The sequence below is a fragment of the Mustelus asterias genome, chromosome 4 (genome assembly GCF_964213995.1).
Source record: "Mustelus asterias chromosome 4, sMusAst1.hap1.1, whole genome shotgun sequence".
NCBI lineage: Eukaryota > Metazoa > Chordata > Chondrichthyes > Carcharhiniformes > Triakidae > Mustelus > Mustelus asterias.
The window spans coordinates 126,844,930-126,863,028 of NC_135804.1; the positions used below are offsets into that span (position 1 = coordinate 126,844,930).

Consider the following 18,099-nt stretch of genomic DNA (forward strand, 5'->3'; position numbering starts at 1 on the left):
GCTTCTTTAAATATATAAAAAGGAAGGGAGAGACCATAGGCCCCTTAGAGAATGGGAAGCAGGAAATGGCAGAGGAATCAGTCTTCATGGTGGAAGACAGTTGCAATTTCTTTTAATTCCACATTTTTATAGAATTCAAATTTAATGGTGGTGTTCAAACCTGGGTCCTCAGTGCATTACCTTGAGTCTCTGGATTACTAGTCCAGCAACAACATCACTACGCACCCGCTTCCCATTGTCTCAATCAGATAGAGCAAGGGGGCCAGCGCTCACCTAAACATCAATTCACAACTGTTCTTTGTTTCCCTCACTTAGCCAATTCCTTATCCATATTGCTATTGTCCCTTCTATTCCATGAGCTAACTTTGCTCAGTGGTGTGGCACTGATCAAATGTATTTTGGAAGTCCATGTACACCACATCAGCAGCATTTCCCTAACCAACCCTTAGGGATATGAGCACTGCAGCAGGTTGTGTTTTTACTGCAGGTTTTCAGCACCTGCAGTATCTAATTGTGATTCGATTCGAGCTGGAAAGACTACAACTCCCAGCGTCCTCGAATGTGCGCACGCGCACTCAGCCCATAATGGGCGGGGTTACACTTACGTGCGCTGCGCGGCCCCGCTCCGCGGAAGGTTGCCCCGGCACCAGGCACGCGCGGAGCGAGGCAGGGGCGCGCGTGCGGGAGCGCGCGGCCCTCGTGGGCTCCCAGTCAGTTCGAGTGGCGGCGGCGGCGGGCGAGCTCGAGCGCTTCCTCCGCGTCCCGTCCGCCAGCAGCCCGAGGCCCCAAAATGCCCATCTTACTCTTCCTGATTGACACGTCCGCCTCCATGAACCAGCGCAGCCACCTGGGCACCACCTTCCTGGACATCGCCAAAGGCGCCGTGGAGATCTTCATGAAGGTAACGCGGGAAACAAAGTCACATTTGAAAGCTAACGGTTCCCGCCCGCCGGCCCTCACCCGCCCCCCCCTTCCCGCACCGGGCTCCCCACATCTCCCACACCGGGCCCGCTCTCACCCGACTCTCTCTGTCTCTTCACAGCTCCGGGCCCGGGACCCCGCCAGCCGCGGCGACAGGTACATGTTGGTGACGTTCGATGAGCCGCCTTACGGCATCAAGGTGAGGGCTTCAGCCGGGAGGGAGGGGGTTAAGCCCGGCCGCGGGGAGCCGGGAAACCGCCCCGGGGGGTTGGAAAGAGGGGCGGGTTGCGGGGGGGGAGCCGGGAAACCGTCCGGGCTTCAACATGGCGCCGCTTTCTTTGTATGGCGCCTGCGTGACGTCACCTGTTCATAAACCGGAAACGTCTGAACAGCAAATGGCAGAACCCTTTTAGAGTATTGCTAGGTAGAGGGATCTGGGTGTACATGTACACAGGTCACTGAAAGTGGCAATGCAGGTGGGGAAGGTAGTCAAGAAGGCATACGGCATGCTTGCCTTCATCGGCCCGGGCATTGAGTTTAAAAATTGGCAAGTCATGTTGTAGCCTTATAAAACCTTAGTTAGGCCGCACTTGGAATATAGTGTTCAATTCTGGTCGCCACACTACCAGAAGAATGTGGAGGCTTTGGAGAGGGTATAGAAAGGATTTACTAGGATGTTGCCTGGCATAGCTCTGTGGAGAGGTTGGAGAAACTTGGTTTGTTCTCACTGGAACGACGGAGGTTGAGGGGCGACCTGATAGAAGTCTACAAGATTATGAGGGGCATGGACAGAATGGATAATCAGAAGCTTTTTCCCAGGGAGCATTAGTTTAAGGGGCAAGATTGAAAGGAGATGTACGAGGCAAGCTTTTCACAGACTGTGGTGGGTGCCTGGAACTCACTGCTGGGAAGGTGGTGTGAGCAGATACAATAGTGACTTTTATGGGGTGTCTGGACAAATACACGAATAGAGGGATATGGTCCCCCGGAAAGGTAGGGTGTTTTATTCCAGGCAGGCAACATAGTCGGTGCAGGCGTGGAGGGCCAAAAGGCTGTAATTTTCTTTGTTTGTCATCCACAACTTTACTCACAATGGCAGCCATCATCTTGATGCATCGCCAGAGGGCGTGTCTGCTCACCAACTCAACCCACTCCGAACAAGGCCCCACCATGGCTGATCCAATGAGTATTTTCTTGACTTTACTCGGCTCCCCATCATCTCAATTTAACTGGAATCTTCCAGGAGCATAGCCCAGAGTATACACGCAGGATTAAATAATTATGGGTTGTGCATCAGGATAGATAAAAGGGTTAAAAGATGAGTGTCAGGTATATTTTTTTAAAATGCTGAAAATATACAGCAGCAAAGTCTTACCAGGGATGAATAGCTGATGAACAGTCACCCACATTGTTACAGCATGCAAACTGGGATCAAAGCTTGCAGAGCAGCCCAGTTCTGAAAGAAATTCACTTGTTCTATAATTTTGATTGCAAGGATATTCTCAATTTATTGTGCAAGTTTGATAGGAGTTTACCTCTTATTCAAACTGGAGTGTGTCTGTAAGAGGATCCATAAACAGTATATTATTTGAAAATCTAATGCTACGAGCAATAGCATTCTTTTCCTTTTGGGTGTTGGTACGCGGTGCCAAGAGGTATAATAGTTCCTCTTTGGGTTTCCAAACCAGTATCTGAGACAAGTTGTGTTTCCAGCTTGCTGTTGACCCTATCTATTGGAAACCCTGAATCTAAACAAAACTGACCGTCTGAGAGATATTATGGATCTCTGAAATAGGTGGGCTTCCCCTGAACTTCTAAACTCAAATTTAATATCAAGTGTCAGGTAGGAGGCAAAACTGCCTGCTGGAGGGCGACTGGTTGCAGCATTCTGCACCAGCTGTGCAGTTTTGCTTGTGCAGAATGACTCTGTGTAGTAATCCAGTACTGGCTCCCTCAAACAGGTGCTGAGGCTAGGGATCAGTTGAAAATTTCAAAAGTGAGAGAGACTTTTATTAGGCAAGAGTATTAAAGGATTATGGAGGGCACTAAAGGGTTATAGGCTGGCAGACTACAAGAATGAAATAGAGAATCTGGTGAACTGGTACGGCAACAATAATCTCTCCCTCAATGTCAACAAAACTAAGGAGATTGTCATCGACTTCAGGAAACCTAAAGGAGAACACGTCCCTGTCTACATCAACGGGGACGAAGTAGAAAGGGTCGAAAGCTTCGATTTTTTTTTTAGGTGTCCTGATCACCAACAACCTATCCTGGTCCCCACATGCCGACACTTTAGCTAAGAAAGCCCACCAAAGCCTCTACTTTCTCAGAAGACTAAGGAAATTTGGCATGTCAGCTACGACTCTCCAACCTTTACAGATGCACCATAGAAAGCATTCTTTCTGGTTGTATCACATCTTGGTATGGCTCCTGCTCTGCCCAAGACCACAAGGAATTACAAAAGGTCGTGAATGTAGCCCAATACATCACGCAAACCAGCCTCCCATCCATTGACTCTGTCTATACTTCCCACTGCCTCAGCAAAGCAGCCAGCATAATTAAGGACCTCACGCACTCAGGACATTCTCTCTTGCACCTTGTTCCGTCGGGAAAAAGATACAAAAGTCTGAGGTCACGTACCAACCGACTCGAGAGCAGCTTCTTCCCTGCTGCTGTCAGATTTTTGAATGGACTTACCTTGATCTTTCTCTACACCCTAGCTATGACTGTAACACTACATTCTACACTCTCTTGTTTCCTTCTCTATGAACAGTGTGCTTTGTGTAGCGCACAAGAAACAATACTTTTCACTATGTTAATACATGTGACAATAAATCAAATCAAGCTTGAAGGAAAGAAGCTCGACAATGAGAAATTAATTGAAGAAATAAAAACAGTAAAATTGACAGCAGAATCAGCAATTCAGACACAAAGAAACTGAGATTACATACCAGAATAAGATTCTGAATTGGTCATGCAAATGAAAAAGCAACAAGCATGTATGGAACAGCTCCATGCAAGCCCATATTTGGAACTGTACATGGTTAAAGCCGACCAATAAAAGTTTCTCTGTTTGCACACACAAACTTCAAGATCTCATCAATGAGCTATCGAGAAATGTTTTCAAACTTGTAAGCACCGAAATCTCTGATCTACCTGTTAAAGACACAATTAATGTTTCTGTGGAGATAGAAGAGGCACCTGTTATTGCAATTCCAGTTAATGTTGATCCTGTGGAAGCATCATCTCAGACTATTGAATTACACTCTACAAGAAATACAAAAACCCCTCAAAGACTTGATTTATAATAGTCCAATTCCTGTATAATGTTTAGTTTGAATTTGGAATTGAGTAACTTTGACTTGAAGAATGTATGAAAGAATTAAAAGGGGAGGGATGTGGTGATTATCCCTTTAAGGATAACACAGCAGAAGGCGGTCACCTGGCTTGACGGATTAATTGGGACTGAGAGTGGGTAATCACCCCAGCAGTGGAGTTTTCTTAGGCAAAAGACAGTCTGAAGGCGTGCAAGTACTGGAGCTCCACAGTGGCTGGTGAGGCGGCAGGCCTCTGTACAGTTTTTCCTTATTAATAAAATCCTTTGTGTTAAAGTGGGAGTCTTGATGCATGTGTAGTATTTGCCGCCTTTTTCTCAATCTGTCACTAATTCTAAAGATTAAGGGTTTTGTAATGAGAGAACCTGCCTGTGTCACTGAGGGGTAAGGAAACTTTTCTAAAGTCAGTACAGTGTAGTAATGTCTGCCTCAGTTGATATCAAACCTTGTGCAATTGTGGTGATAACATTATCGGCTTGATATGATTTAGGAAGTCTTATGACAACCGTGTGACTTTTAGTCAGAATCTCCCATCGGTTTATTGAAAAGAGATGTTAAAAGGTTTACAAGGATTGAGGTGTAGTGTAGAGTTTCAAAAGTTACTATTTCAAACACTTCTTCATATATCTTCCAGGATTTAAACCAACCATTTAAGTGTGAATGACAGAAAACTGTTGCTGCATCTTAAGGAATTCTTATTATTCAGATACAGATCTCTTGCCAGCAAAGGACAGCAACATTATTTCACATTTATGTTTAACTTTAGTAGTGTAACTTCCTGAGGTGCTTCAAAGGATGGAACTGGCTGGTAAGCAGTAATCAGAAAGGTGACTCAAAAGCATGGTTAAGGAAATGGGGTTAAAGGGGTGGCGGGGAAGCTGGTGAGGAGAGAATAATGAAGGAAGGAGTTGCAGAGAGCAGACGCCTCTGTCGGGGAAGTGGAGTGAATGCAATGCAAGCATCTGGCACCTCAAGACTGCTCCGTCACTTGATTAGATCATGGTTGATCTGATTGTGACCTCAACTCCACTTTCCTAACATGCCACACACAATCCTAGATTCTTTGTCCATCACAAATTTACATAACATGGCCAAGAGCCATGAGGAAAAAAAAATTCTCATCTCAGTCTTTAATAATCTAGACGCAAATCTCCCATTAATGTACACTCAACAGCAACAGACCCAGCACTGATCAATGCGATACACTACTGGATACATGTTTACAAAGAATACTTTTACCATCACCCTCTGCCTGCTGCCACTAAGCCAAATTGCCCTGGATCCCATGGACTCTTACCTTCTTGATCAGTCTCCCATATTGGACCTTGTCAAGGCCTTACTTAAGTCCATGTAGACTACATCAGCTGCACTGCCCTCATCTATACACCTAGTTGAAAATTCAATTAAATTTGTCATTCATGATTTCCCCTTGATGTAGCCATGCTGACAATCCTTGATTAACCCTTGTCTCTCCAAGATTGAAGATTGGAAAAAGTTCTGAGAGACAGAATCAATAATTTCCCTACCACTGATGTTAAACTCACTGGCCTGTAATTACCTGGTTTATCCTTACTTCCCTTCTTGAATAATGGTACTACATTAGCTGTCCTCAAGTCCTCTGGTACCTCTCTTGTGGTCAGAGGATTTGAAAATTAGCGGCAGAGCCTCTGCAATAAAGAACAAAGAACAATATAGCACAGGAACAGGCCCTTCGGCCCTCCAAGCCCGTGCCGCTCCCTGGTCCAAACTAGACCATTCTTTTGTATCCCTCCATTCCCACTCCATTCATCTCCTCCTTTGCCTCACAGAGCAGCCTGGGATACATCTCATCTGGGTTGGGGTTTTATCTACTTTTAAGCCCACTAAAACTGCTAATACCTCCTCCCTTCCAATACTAATTTTTTTCAGTTACATCACAGTTCCCCATCCCTACTTTCTACACTTTCATCGTCCTTCTCCGTAGTGAACACCAGATGAAAAAAACTATTTTAGAACCTCACCTACATCTTCCGACCACATAAAAATGAAGGATAGAAAAGGCAGGATTCGGGGACCATGGATGACAAAGGAAATTGTAAGCTTAGTTAGAAGGAAAAAGGAAAGGATCTAGGCATCTAAAAACTGATGAAGCCCTTGAGTACAGTGAAAATAGGAACTTAAACGTGGAATTAGGAGGGCTGAAAGGGGCCATAAACTGCCTTTAGCAAACAGGGTCAAGGAGAATCCTAAGGCTTTATATGCGTATATGAGGAGCAAGAGAAAGAGTAGGTCTACTCAAGGACAACGGAGGGAAGTTATGAGTAGAACCACAGGAAGTGGGTGAAGTCATTAATGAGTACTTTGTATTGGCATTCACCAAGGAGAAGGGCATGACAGATGTTGAAGTCAGGGATAGGTGTGTGAACGCTCTTGAGAATGTCAATATATCAAAGGATATATGTTGGGTATCCTAAATTGCATTAAGGTAGACAAGTCCTCGGGGCCAGATGGCATATATCCCAGGTTACTGTGGGAGGCAAAGGAAGAAATAGCTGGGGCTTTAACAGATAGCTTCACATCCTCTTTGACCACAGTGAGGTTCCAGAGGACTGGAGAATAGCCAATGTTGTTCCCTTGTTTAAGAAAGGAAGCAGGGATAATCCAGGAAATTATACGCCGGTGAGCCTGACATCAGTGGTGGAGAAGCTTTTGGAGAAGATACTGAGGGACAGGATATATGCACATTTGGAAGAAAACGGACTAGTTAGTGACAGGCAGCATGGTTTTGTACAGGGAAGGTCATGTCTCACCAACTTGATGAGGTTTTCTGAAGGGGTGACAAAGATAAGTGAAGAGGGAAGGAGGCCTGTGAATGTAGTTTATATGGACTTTGGTAAGGCGTTTGACAAGGTCCCACATGGCAGAATAGTACAAAAACTAAAAGCACATGGGATTCAGGGTGGGCTGGCTGGATGGATACAGAACTGGCTTGATTATAGAAGATAGAGTAGCAGCGGTGGATGGATGTTTTTCAGAATGGAAATCTGTAGATAGTGATATTCCGTAGGGATCAATGCTGGGACCCTCTGTTTGTAGTATATTTAAATGATCTGGAGGAAAATGTGGGTGGTCTGATTAGTAAGTTTGTGAATGACACAAAGATTGGCGGAGTTGCTGATAGTGCTGGGGATTGTTAGAGGATACAACAGGATATAGATAGATTGGAGACTGGGGCACAGGAATGACAGATGGAGTTTAATCCGGACAAATACGAGGTGATGCATTTTGGAGGATCAAATTTAGGTGTGAATTATACTGTAAATGGCAGAACCGTTAGGAACATTAACATACAGAGGGATTTGGGCGTGCAGGTCCACAGTTCCCTAAAAGTGACAACACAGGCCAAGGTGATTAGGAAAGCATATGGCACGCCTGCCTGCATCAGCCAGGGCACTGAGTACAGGAGTTGAACACTTTACTCTCTACAGAGTTTGTCTGGGAAATCATGTTGCAGCTATGTAAAGGCTTGGTTAGGCCGCATTTGGAGTATTGCATGCAGTTCTGATCACCACACTACCAGAAAGCCGTGGAAGCTTTGGAGAGAGTGCAAAGAAGGTTCACCAGAATGTTGCCTGGTCTCGAGGGTTTGGCTATGAGGAGAGGTTGAGTAAACTAGGATTGTTTTCACTGGAAAGACAGAGGCTGAGGGGAGACCAGATAGATGTCTACAAAATTATGAGAGGCATAGACAGGATGGATAGTCAGAGGCTTTTTCCTTGGGTGGAAGTATCAATTACAAGGGGGTTCAAGGTGAGAGAGGGAAAAGTTTAAGGGAGATGTGCTGGGGATGTTTTTCATGCAGCGAATCATGGGTGCCTGGAACGTGCTGCCAGAGGAGGTGGTGGAAGCAGGCACATTAGCAACATTTGAGAGGCACCTGGATGGGTACATGAATAAGGAGGGAATAGAGGAATATGAACCGAATAAGGGCAGAAGGTTTTTTCTTAGTTTAGTTAGGGCATCATGATTGGCACAGGCTTGGAGGGCTGAAGGGTCTGTTCCTGTGCTGTACTATTCTTTGTTCACATGCACATTGCCACTTTGGTCTTTGACAGACCCTAGCCATTCCCCGGTTACCCTCTTTCCCTTAATATACTTATAGGACACCTTGGGATTTTCCTTTATTTTGCCTGCTGGTGTTTTTTCATGCCCCCTCTTTGCTCTCCTGATTTCTTTATTAAGCTCCCCCCGCACTCCCTATACTCTACAGATTCCATGGTTTTGAGCCTCTCTATCTCCCATAAACCTCTGTTTTTTCCCCAATCCAATCCTGATATTCCTTGACATCCAGGGTTCTCTGGACCTTTTGGTCCTGCCCTTTATCTTTACAGGAGCATGTTGGCTGTGCACCCTCTCTATTTCCTTTTTGAATGACTCCCACTGTTATGTGGATTTTCCTACAAGTATGCTCCTCGTCCACTTTGGCCAGATCCCGCCTTATCCTATTAAAATTGGCCTTCCCCCAATTCAGAACCTTTATTTCTGGTCCGTCTTTGCTCTTTTCATAACTACCTTAAATCTGACTGAGTTATGGCCACTGTCACCGAAATGTTCCCCACTGACACTTCTACCACCTGTCTGACTTCATTCCCTAAAATTAGGGCCAGTGCCGCCTCTCTTGTTGGACTTTCCACACACTGGCTCAAAAAGCTTTCCTAAATGCATTTTAAGAATTCCATCAGATAAGCCTTTTACACTTTGACTATCCCCAATTAATATTGGAGAAGTTGTAGCAACATCTTACTATTATGCTAAATTTCCCTTGCACTAAATGCCAACGTTACATTGCCTAATCACTTGGTGCACTTACATGCTAACATCTTGTGGTTTATGTACCAGAACACCCAGATTTTATTTATTTATTAGTCATATTATCACTGCAATGAAGTTATTCTGAAAATCCCCTAGTCACCACACTCCGGCGCCTGTCTGGGTACACTGAGGGAGAATTTAGCATGGCCCTTGCACCTAACCAGCATAATCTTTCAGATTATGGGAGGAAACCCACGCAGACACGGAGAAAACGTGCAGACTCCGCACAGTGACCCAAGCCAGGAATCGAACCCGGGTCCCTGGTGCTGTGAGGCAGCAATGCCAACCACTGCCACCGTGCTGCCAAATTCCTCTGTAGATTCCTCTACCATAGAGTTCTGCAGCCTCTTTCCATTTAAATAATATGCTGCTTTTCTATTCTTGTTGCCAAAGTGGACAAGTTCACAACTTCCCAATTTATACCCCTCTGCCAAATTTCTGCCCACTTACTTAAGCTAGCTACATATGTTAATATGCAGGAAACCTGCCCTCCGCAGGCAAAAGGAATATGTTCAAGGATTGTGTCTTTTTGAATTAAACAAAACTATGGGGGACACTAGCTTTCCATTACTTTCTTCATGGCAACGCCGTGGCAAATCACAATAGGTGTGCAAACCAATCCACGTCCCTTTTCTCGTGTAGTATAAATAGTTGTGATCTTTTGAAATTTGGCATTCTTGCTTTTGTTCTGAGTGCAAGACCAAAAGTTTTGGCAGCATGTTCCTCTTTTTAGCATCATTCATTGTTTTTAAAGGCGGTCCCCTCCCAGTTGAGTCTGCTAGAGAAGTCCCTGTGATGTCATTTTGCACAGGAATATTGACACCAGTTGCTTGACAGTTCCAGGTGGGGCAGCATAAAGTTTTTGCAGCAACATTTTTTTATAACTTGTTGGTGACCCTCTGATTCAAACCTCTCGTGCTGCAACCTGAGGTTTGATTTATTAATAGAAAACTCTTTGGTAAGAGTTGGATTTAACATTTTGGCAACATGATTTTGAATTTGGCACCTTTTAGAATGGATGCAATTGTCAGACACATTCAAACTCTGTAGAGAGTAAAGTGTTCATTGGTGCTATTCATTCAGGACAAAGTTGATTTGCCATCCGATAAAGCTGCAGAGACAGGTTGTTCCTTATTGAATTTCACATTATAGTGATTATATGGAAGAGCATGTCCAATGGCCATTAGATGATGTAATTATTTTGCAGGCTGGCTGGAAAGAAAACCATGCGACTTTCATGAATGAGCTGAAGAATCTGCAGGCCACAGGCCTGACCACGCTTGGGCAAGCTCTGCGCGCATCCTTCGATTTGCTCAATCTGAACCGTCTAGTTTCTGGGATAGATAATTATGGCCAGGTAAGTACAGTTAGATATTTTTATTAAATCCCCTGGCTGCTTGAACTCCTTCCAGTTATTAACTGAGTTTTTGTAATTGTTACCTGTGACATTTGTGGTGTTTAAAGTTAGAATACACCTTTTAAAATTAAACCTTTTCTTGAGTCTGAGGATTTAAAAATGGATGATATTTTCATTCCGTACTGAAATTTGGGTCCTGTAGCCCAATTATAAATAAAATATTTTTGCTGAGTCTGTCATTTTGTGGAAATTAATTTGCTGTATAACATCAACTAAACTTGTAGCCCAGGATTGTGTACAAGGTGGTGAATAAACTGAGTGTTGCAGGAAGGAAACTGGGAAAAGTGGCACTACTGAATGCAGAATCTGTGTCTAGTTGATGGTCAGTGCTGTAAATGGTGCAGGATCTCAACTTTGTATAAAGTTAGAAGATCATAGAATCCCTACAGCACAGAAGGAGACCATTCGGCCTATCAAGTCTGTACTGACCACAGTCCCACCCAGGCCCTATTCCCATAACCCCACACATTTACTCTGCTAATCCCCCTTAGAAGATCTCATCTATCAACTGAAATTTCTGGAGTTTTTGTCATGCCCCTTTATGTTGCCATGGCAACTTTCAGACCCAATTTGTTCCACACGAGTGCAATATTCAGTTGTATAACATAGCCACAATTGTTTGCACAGATTATTTTGATGCCATCTTCCTTATATAGAAGGTGCAGATGGTAAAAGGGTAGGTGTTAGAAATAGAATTGTAGCTGCCAAAAATCAGTATACTGAGAATTCATCAACAAGTTCAGTTTTGTGATTAATCCATAGGGGAAAGCTACTGCTAGGAGTTAGCACTTTCCCTTCCGGTGACTAGTGGAGTTCCGCAGGGGTCAGTGTTGGGACCGCAACCTTTCCCTTTATACATCAGTGATCTAGATGAAGGCTAAGTTTGCAAATAATACAAAGATAGGTGAAGGGACAGATAGTATTGAGGAGGCAGGGAGGCTGCAGAAGGACTTGGACAGGTTAGAAGAGTGGCAAATAGAATACAATGTGGGAAAGTGTTAGATTATGCACTTTGAAGCATAGAATCCGACAGTGCAGGAGGCCATTCGGCCCATCAAGTCTGCACTGACCACAGTCCCACCCAGGCACCATCCCCACAACCCCATGCATTTACCCTAGCTAGTCCCCCTAACACTAAGGGGCAATTTAGCATGGCCAATCCATCTAACCTGCACATCTTTGGTAGGAAGATTAGAGGCGTAGACTGTTTTCTAAATGTTTTATTTTTTATTTTATTTATTAGTCACAAGTAGGCTTACATTCACACTGTAATGAAGTTACTGTGAAAATCCCCTAAAATGGGGAGAGAATTCAGAAATTGGAAGTGCAAAATGACTTAGGAGTCCTAGTTCTGGATTCTCTTAATATTAACTTGCAGGTTCAGTTGGCAGTTAGGCAAATGCAATGTTAGCATTCATTTCGAGAGGACTAGAATACAAAAGCAGGAATGTACTGCTGAGGCTTTATAAGGGTCTGGTCAGACCCCATTTGGAATATTGTGAGCAGTTTTGGGCTCTGTATCTAAGGAAGGATGTGCTGGCCTTGGAGAGGATTCAGAGGAGGTTCACAAGAATGATCCCAAGAATGACCGGGGGGGGCGGGGGGGACATTTTAAAAAAAAAGTTTATTTATTAGTCACAAGCAGGCTTGCGTTAACACTGTAGTGAAGTTACTGTGAAATAGTCACCGCACTCCCAACGCCTGTTTGGGTACATTGAGGGAGAATTTAAACATGGCCAATGCACCTAACCAGCACGTCTTTCAGACTGTGGGAGGAAACCGAAGCACCCAGAGGAAACCCACGCAGACACGGGGAGAATGTGTAGACTCCGCACAGACAGTCACTCAAGCCTAGCTCAAGTCTTCAGATGAAGAAGCTGTGCAGCAAGATTTAAACTCCTGGCATCCCCATCGGGTAGCATGCGAGAGTCCTGAGTGCTCCTCTTCATTCTCTTCCTCACAGAGTGCTCATCACAAGAGCCAGTTACCCTCACTCCCAAGCACATCAACTTCAAGTCCTTCCTCCAATGAAGATGACACCAGCATTTCCCAAAGAGACTCCTTTAGGCATGAGTCAAAACGCCTGGGATTATCAATGGAATATGCACAGTAAGAAGTCTCTCAACACCAGGTTAAAGTCTGACAGATTTATTTGTTAGCATGAGCTTTCGGAGTGCTGCCCCTTCGTCAGGTGAATGGAGAGTTGGGTTCACAAACAGGGCATATATAGACACAGACTCAATGACAAGATAATGGTTGGAGTGCGAGTCTTAACAGATAATCAAGCCTTTACAGGTGCAGACAACGCGAGTGGAGAGAGGGTTAAGCACAGGTTAAAGAGGTGTGAATTGTCTCAAGCCAGGACAGTTAGTGAGATTTTGCAAGCCCAGGCAAGTCGTCGGGGTTACAGGTAGTGTGACGTGAACCCAAGATCCCGGTTGAGGCCATCCTCGTGTGCGGAACTTGGCTATCAGTTTCTGCTCGGCGATTCTGCGTTGTCGTGTGTCTTGAAGGCAGCCTTGGGGAACGTTTACCCGAAGACCTCTGACTGCTAAAGTGTTCCTCGACAGGAAGGGAACACTCTTGCCTGATGATTGTCGAGCAGTGTCCATTCATCCGTTGTAGCGTCTGCATGGTCTCGCCTCGGGACATCTTTTCCTGCAGCGTGTCAGGTAGACAACGTTGGCTGAGTCGCAAATGTACCGTGTACTTGGTGGATGGTGTTCTCACTTGAGATGATGGCATCTGTGTCGATGATTCGGCACGTCTCGCAAAGAGTGCTGTGGCAGAGTTATGTGGTGTCATGGTCACTGTTCTGAAGGCTGGGTAGTTTGCTGCGAGCAATGGTCTGTTTGAGGTTGCACGGTTGTTTGAAGGCAAGTATTGGGGGTGTGGGGATGGCCTTAGCGAGATGTTTGTCTTCATCGATGACATGTTGAAGGCTTCGAAGATGATGTCGTAGCTTCTCCGCTCTGGGGAAGTACTGGATAATGAAGGGTACTCTGTCCGCCATGTCCGTGTGTCTTTAGAACCTGGCTACTCCCCTGCTGAAGGCTGGATAGTTTGCTGCGGCGAACAATCACTGAAACAACATGATGACATCAAGTTCCATCCCACCATCAGACTCTCATGGAGGCCGAATGGCCTCTTTCTGTACTGTAGGGTTTCTATGATTTCTATGAACAGCCTCTTTCGTCTAGGCTTCATTCTAGCAAAGTTATCTATTACTTTATTATAATCTACCTCAGTAGCCAACTGTCTTTCAATGGAGACCAAAGCTAACCTATGTCCGCGTTGTCTTCTGAGGAGGTCGTGCAGTTTTTTGCTGTGGAGCGTCGGAATTGTTGATCGATGAGTCGAGCGCCATGTCCTATTCTTACAAGGGCATCTTTCAGCGTCTAGTTGTCTGTTGCGTTCCTCCTCATCTGAGCAGATCTTGTGTATACGGAGGGCTTGTCCATAGGGGATGGCTTCTTGAACGTGTTTTGGGTGGAAGCTGGAGAAGTGGAGCATCGTGAGGTTATCCGTAGGCTTGCGGTACAGTGAAGTGCTGAGGTGACCGTCCTTGATGGAGATGCATGTGTCCAAGAATGCAACCGATTCCGGAGAGTAGTCCATGGTGGGATGGAACTTGTTGATGTCATCATGTTGTTTCAGTGATTGTTCACCGCAGCAAACTATCCAGCCTTCAGCAGGGGAGTAGCCAGGTTTTAAAGTTGGGGGAGCGAGCACATAAAAAAGGCGCCACAACGCATACCAAATAATTTTAAATTCATTATACATTTTTATTTTGTATTTAAAATCAAAACATAATAAAAACATGTGTGTTCTTTAATTATTTTACATTTTAAACGTAAAATGAAAACAAAACGAAGCAATATGAAAAAGGTATGAAGCAGCTACAACAGCACGGTAGCACAGTGGTTAGCACTGCTGCTTCACAGCTCCAGGGACCTGGGTTTGATTCCGGCCTCGGGTCACTCTGTGGAGTTTGCACCTTCTCCTCGTGTCTGCGTGGGTTTCCTCCGGGTGCTCCGGTTTCCTCCCACAGTCCAAAGATGTGCGGGTTAGGTTGATTGGCCATGCTTAAAAATTGCCCTTAGTGTCCTGAGATGTGTAGGTTAGAGGGATTAGTGGGTAAATATGTAGGGATATGGGGGTAGGGCCTGGGTGGGATTGTGGTCGGTGCAGACCCGATGGGCCGAATGGCCTCTTTCTGTACTGTAGGGTTTCTATGATTTCTATGAACAGCCTCTTTCGTCTAGGCTTCATTCTAGCAAAGTTATCTATTACTTTATTATAATCTACCTCAGTAGCCAACTGTCTTTCAATGGAGACCAAAGCTAACCCAGACAATCTATCCTCGCCCATTGTAGAACGAAGGTAGGACTTTGTGTTGGAGCCGGCTAAAGGATCGTTCCACAACTGCGCTAGTTATTGGTAAGGTCAGAAAAATGTGGTACAATGTGGACAGGTTAGGATAAGTGGAACACATGTCATTGACGATCATGAATTTTAGTACATTGTTGATGGTCAGTTTCTCGACACTTGAATTTGCCTTACTGCTAGTGCTCATTATCTCTTTCTGTCCCACCCAGATAGTTTCTTCATAGTGTTTTTCTCCATGGCATCCCTTATCAGAAAAAAAATCATAGAAATCATAGAAACCCTACAGTGCAGAAGGAGGCCATTCGGCCCATCGAGTCTGCACCGACCACAATCCCACCCAGGCCCTACCCCCACATATTTTACCCGCTAATCCCTCTAACCTACGCATCCCAGGACTCTAAGGGGCAATTTTTTTTTTAACCTGGCCAATCAACCTAACCCGCACATCTTTGGACTGTGGGAGGAAACCGGAGCACCCGGAGGAAACCCACGCAGACACGAGGAGAATGTGCAAACTCCACACAGACAGTGACCCGAGCCGGGAATCGAACCCGGGATCCTGGAGCTGTGAAGCAGCAGTGCTAACCACTGTGCTACCGTGCCGCCCATTTAGTTTTTCTAGGCAATCTTAACAATAGACATATAACACCCTCATAATAAAACGAAAAAGCAACAACTTGCCTTTGCAATATATATGCCATAAACTAAATTGAACAACCCCGTAATCCATATCGCCTTTCTCACTTTGCTCCCGCTGAGCACGCGTGGCAGGGCGTGTGCACTTGTACCCTCCAGAAACTGGCAATCATGGCCAGTTTCTAGTTCAGCTTTGGAGTAGTTAATTCTAATGATACACAGTATTGAATGAATGGTGACTTAAACTATAAATTACGCGTTGAATATTTTCACTAAACCATTCCTGCGATGTCATACTCTTGTTCTTGATCTTTGCCCTGTACTTAAATGAGACGGTTTATTTAAATTAAAGCTGCCAATGTTGGACTCTGTAGTGGTTTAAATTCTTCAAGTGATAATCACCAAATCTATTTACTCACCCAATCTCGGCTGGTGATGTCCGTCGGCGAGGGATGCTTGGTCTCGACTGCCTGTTCGTCGCGGTGGCTGCATATTTATGTCCTTGGCGGCCTCTGCAGTTATCCTCGTGATTGCATGCCCTCTCGGGAGATTGCATGCCTTCCTTGCTGCCTGAAGTCCCCACATCCGTATCGCATCCTGCGATTGCAGTACACGGATCAAGGACTTCAGATCTCGGGAAGAGATCTGAGGGGCCCGTGAGGAACACCCCATTGAAAAGGCGCCACTTTTGAAGAATGTGCTCAGGGGGAACGGTCGCTCCCCCTGCTCCCCCTCTAGCTACGCCACTGGCCTTCAGGAGAACAGCGGCCACCACAGCAACCTCTGCAAGACGTGCCAGATCTTCAACATGGATGCCATTATCTCATGTGAGAACACCATCTACCAGCCAAGGTTGTCTACCTAATACGCTGCAGGAAAGGATGTCCCGAGGCATGGTACATTGGTGAGACCATGCAGAGGCTACAACAACGGATGAATGGACACTGCTCGACAATCACCAGGCAAGAGTGTTCCCTCCCTGTCGGGGAACACTTCAGCAGTCAAGGGCATTCAGTCTCTGATCTTCGGGTAAGTGTTCTCCAAGGCGGCCTTCAAGACATGACAACGCAGAATCGCTGTGCAGAAACTGATAGCCAAGTTCCACACGCATGAGGACGCCTCAACCGGGATCTTGGGTGCCTGTCACACTACCTATCACCCCCACGACTTGCCTGGGCTTGCAAAATCTCACCAACTGTCCTGGCCTGAGACAATTCACACCTCTTTAACCTGTGCTTAACCCTCTCTCCACTCGCGTTGTCTGCACCTGTAAAGACTTGATTACCTGTTAAGACTCACATTCCAACCATTATCTTGTCATTGAGTCTGTGTCTACATATGTCCTGTTTGTGAACCCAACTCTCCACTCACCTGATGAAGGGGTAGCGCTCCGAAAGCTCGTGCTACCAAATAAACCTGTTGGACTTTAACTTGGTGTTGTGAAACTTCTTACTGTGCCCACCCCAGTCCAGTGCCGGCATCTCCACATCAATCGTGCCTCTCTCCATACTGGACAATCTTTGCACCAACTATCCAGAGCTTCCACTAAATTCCTACATGTCCTTGGAGCTACCAACACCTTGCACCAAATATCCCCCTCCAAATGTAATTGCGCCGTCCAGGATGAATCTTGCAAATTCTGCATTCTTCCAGTATAACAGCCCTTCAAATTTGTTCTGTCCGTACAGACCAATGCAGTTTTTAAGTCCACCCACCTGGTCCTTTCTATCTGATCCACATCCAGTGTCATCTTTGCATCCACTAGCTGTGCTGGAGCTGGGTGGAATGTTGCAGGTTGTCCCACCAAATAAAAGTATCTTTGACACCATATTGCATCAGTACTGCCCAGTTGGTGCGACGGGCACTGGAATGTCACCCAATGCGAGCAGTGTGGTGGGGGCTCGATACATGCCATTTGATTACTGAGTGCCCAACTGAAGAGAATGAGTTGCGTTGGAACTTTTTAAAAAAATTAAACATTGAACCTCTATAAAGACTCATGGACTGTGTCCAACTTGATTCAGCCATCTAAAGCTTATGGGATTGACCATTCAAGAAATCTTCTTACTCGTCCTGTGTTTTGAGACTGGAAATTTTAATTAAGGAATATTTTACCCTCCACCCACTACTTATTCCCGTGTGCAAAGATTCCCACATGGCACATATTGGGAATAATGTTTGGATGGATTCTGCAAGCTTATTCAGGGACGTAGCTTCACAAATCTATAATGAAGGTCGTAATGCTTACTGGGGGAGCAATGTTGTACTGTGTTTGTGTGCCCCTGGATGAGGGAGGAGAAAATTGGTTGTCCACAATTCCCCACTTCCAGCTACATAAGATGACTTCAGGAGATTGGGCCTGACTGTGATGCCTCCCATGGTTGAATAGCTTTGAGCAATCATTGTTGGTATTTGCATGTCTATAGTACTCATTCAAATTGTGTGGAGTTTGCACGTTCTCCCCGTGTCTGTGTGGGTTTCTTCTGGATGCTCTGGTTTCCTCCCACAGTCCAAAAATGTGCGGGTTAGGTGGATTGGCCATGCTAAATT

At 45.3% G+C, this 18,099-nt stretch overlaps 1 protein-coding gene across 8 annotated transcripts in view; it reads left to right on the forward strand.

The window, feature by feature from the left end:
- Positions 1 to 624: 624 nt before the first annotated feature.
- Positions 625 to 18,099, forward strand: part of ints6l (integrator complex subunit 6 like) — an 86,714-nt gene continuing 69,239 nt past the window's right edge. For 5 of the 8 annotated variants that reach the window (XR_013497660.1, XR_013497662.1, XR_013497661.1 and 2 more), the window contains exons 1-3: positions 660 to 901; positions 1,043 to 1,120; positions 10,315 to 10,464. Coding sequence is in view for 5 of the 8 variants with exons in the window: in XM_078211727.1 (XP_078067853.1) it covers positions 791 to 901; positions 1,043 to 1,120; positions 10,315 to 10,464 (339 nt within the window). In the remaining 3 variants the exon portion in view is untranslated. Of the gene's footprint in view, positions 902 to 1,042; positions 1,121 to 5,022; positions 5,065 to 10,314; positions 10,465 to 18,099 lie in introns of those variants that run through there. The other 3 variants (XM_078211730.1, XM_078211729.1, XM_078211728.1) reach the window with 3 other exon arrangements.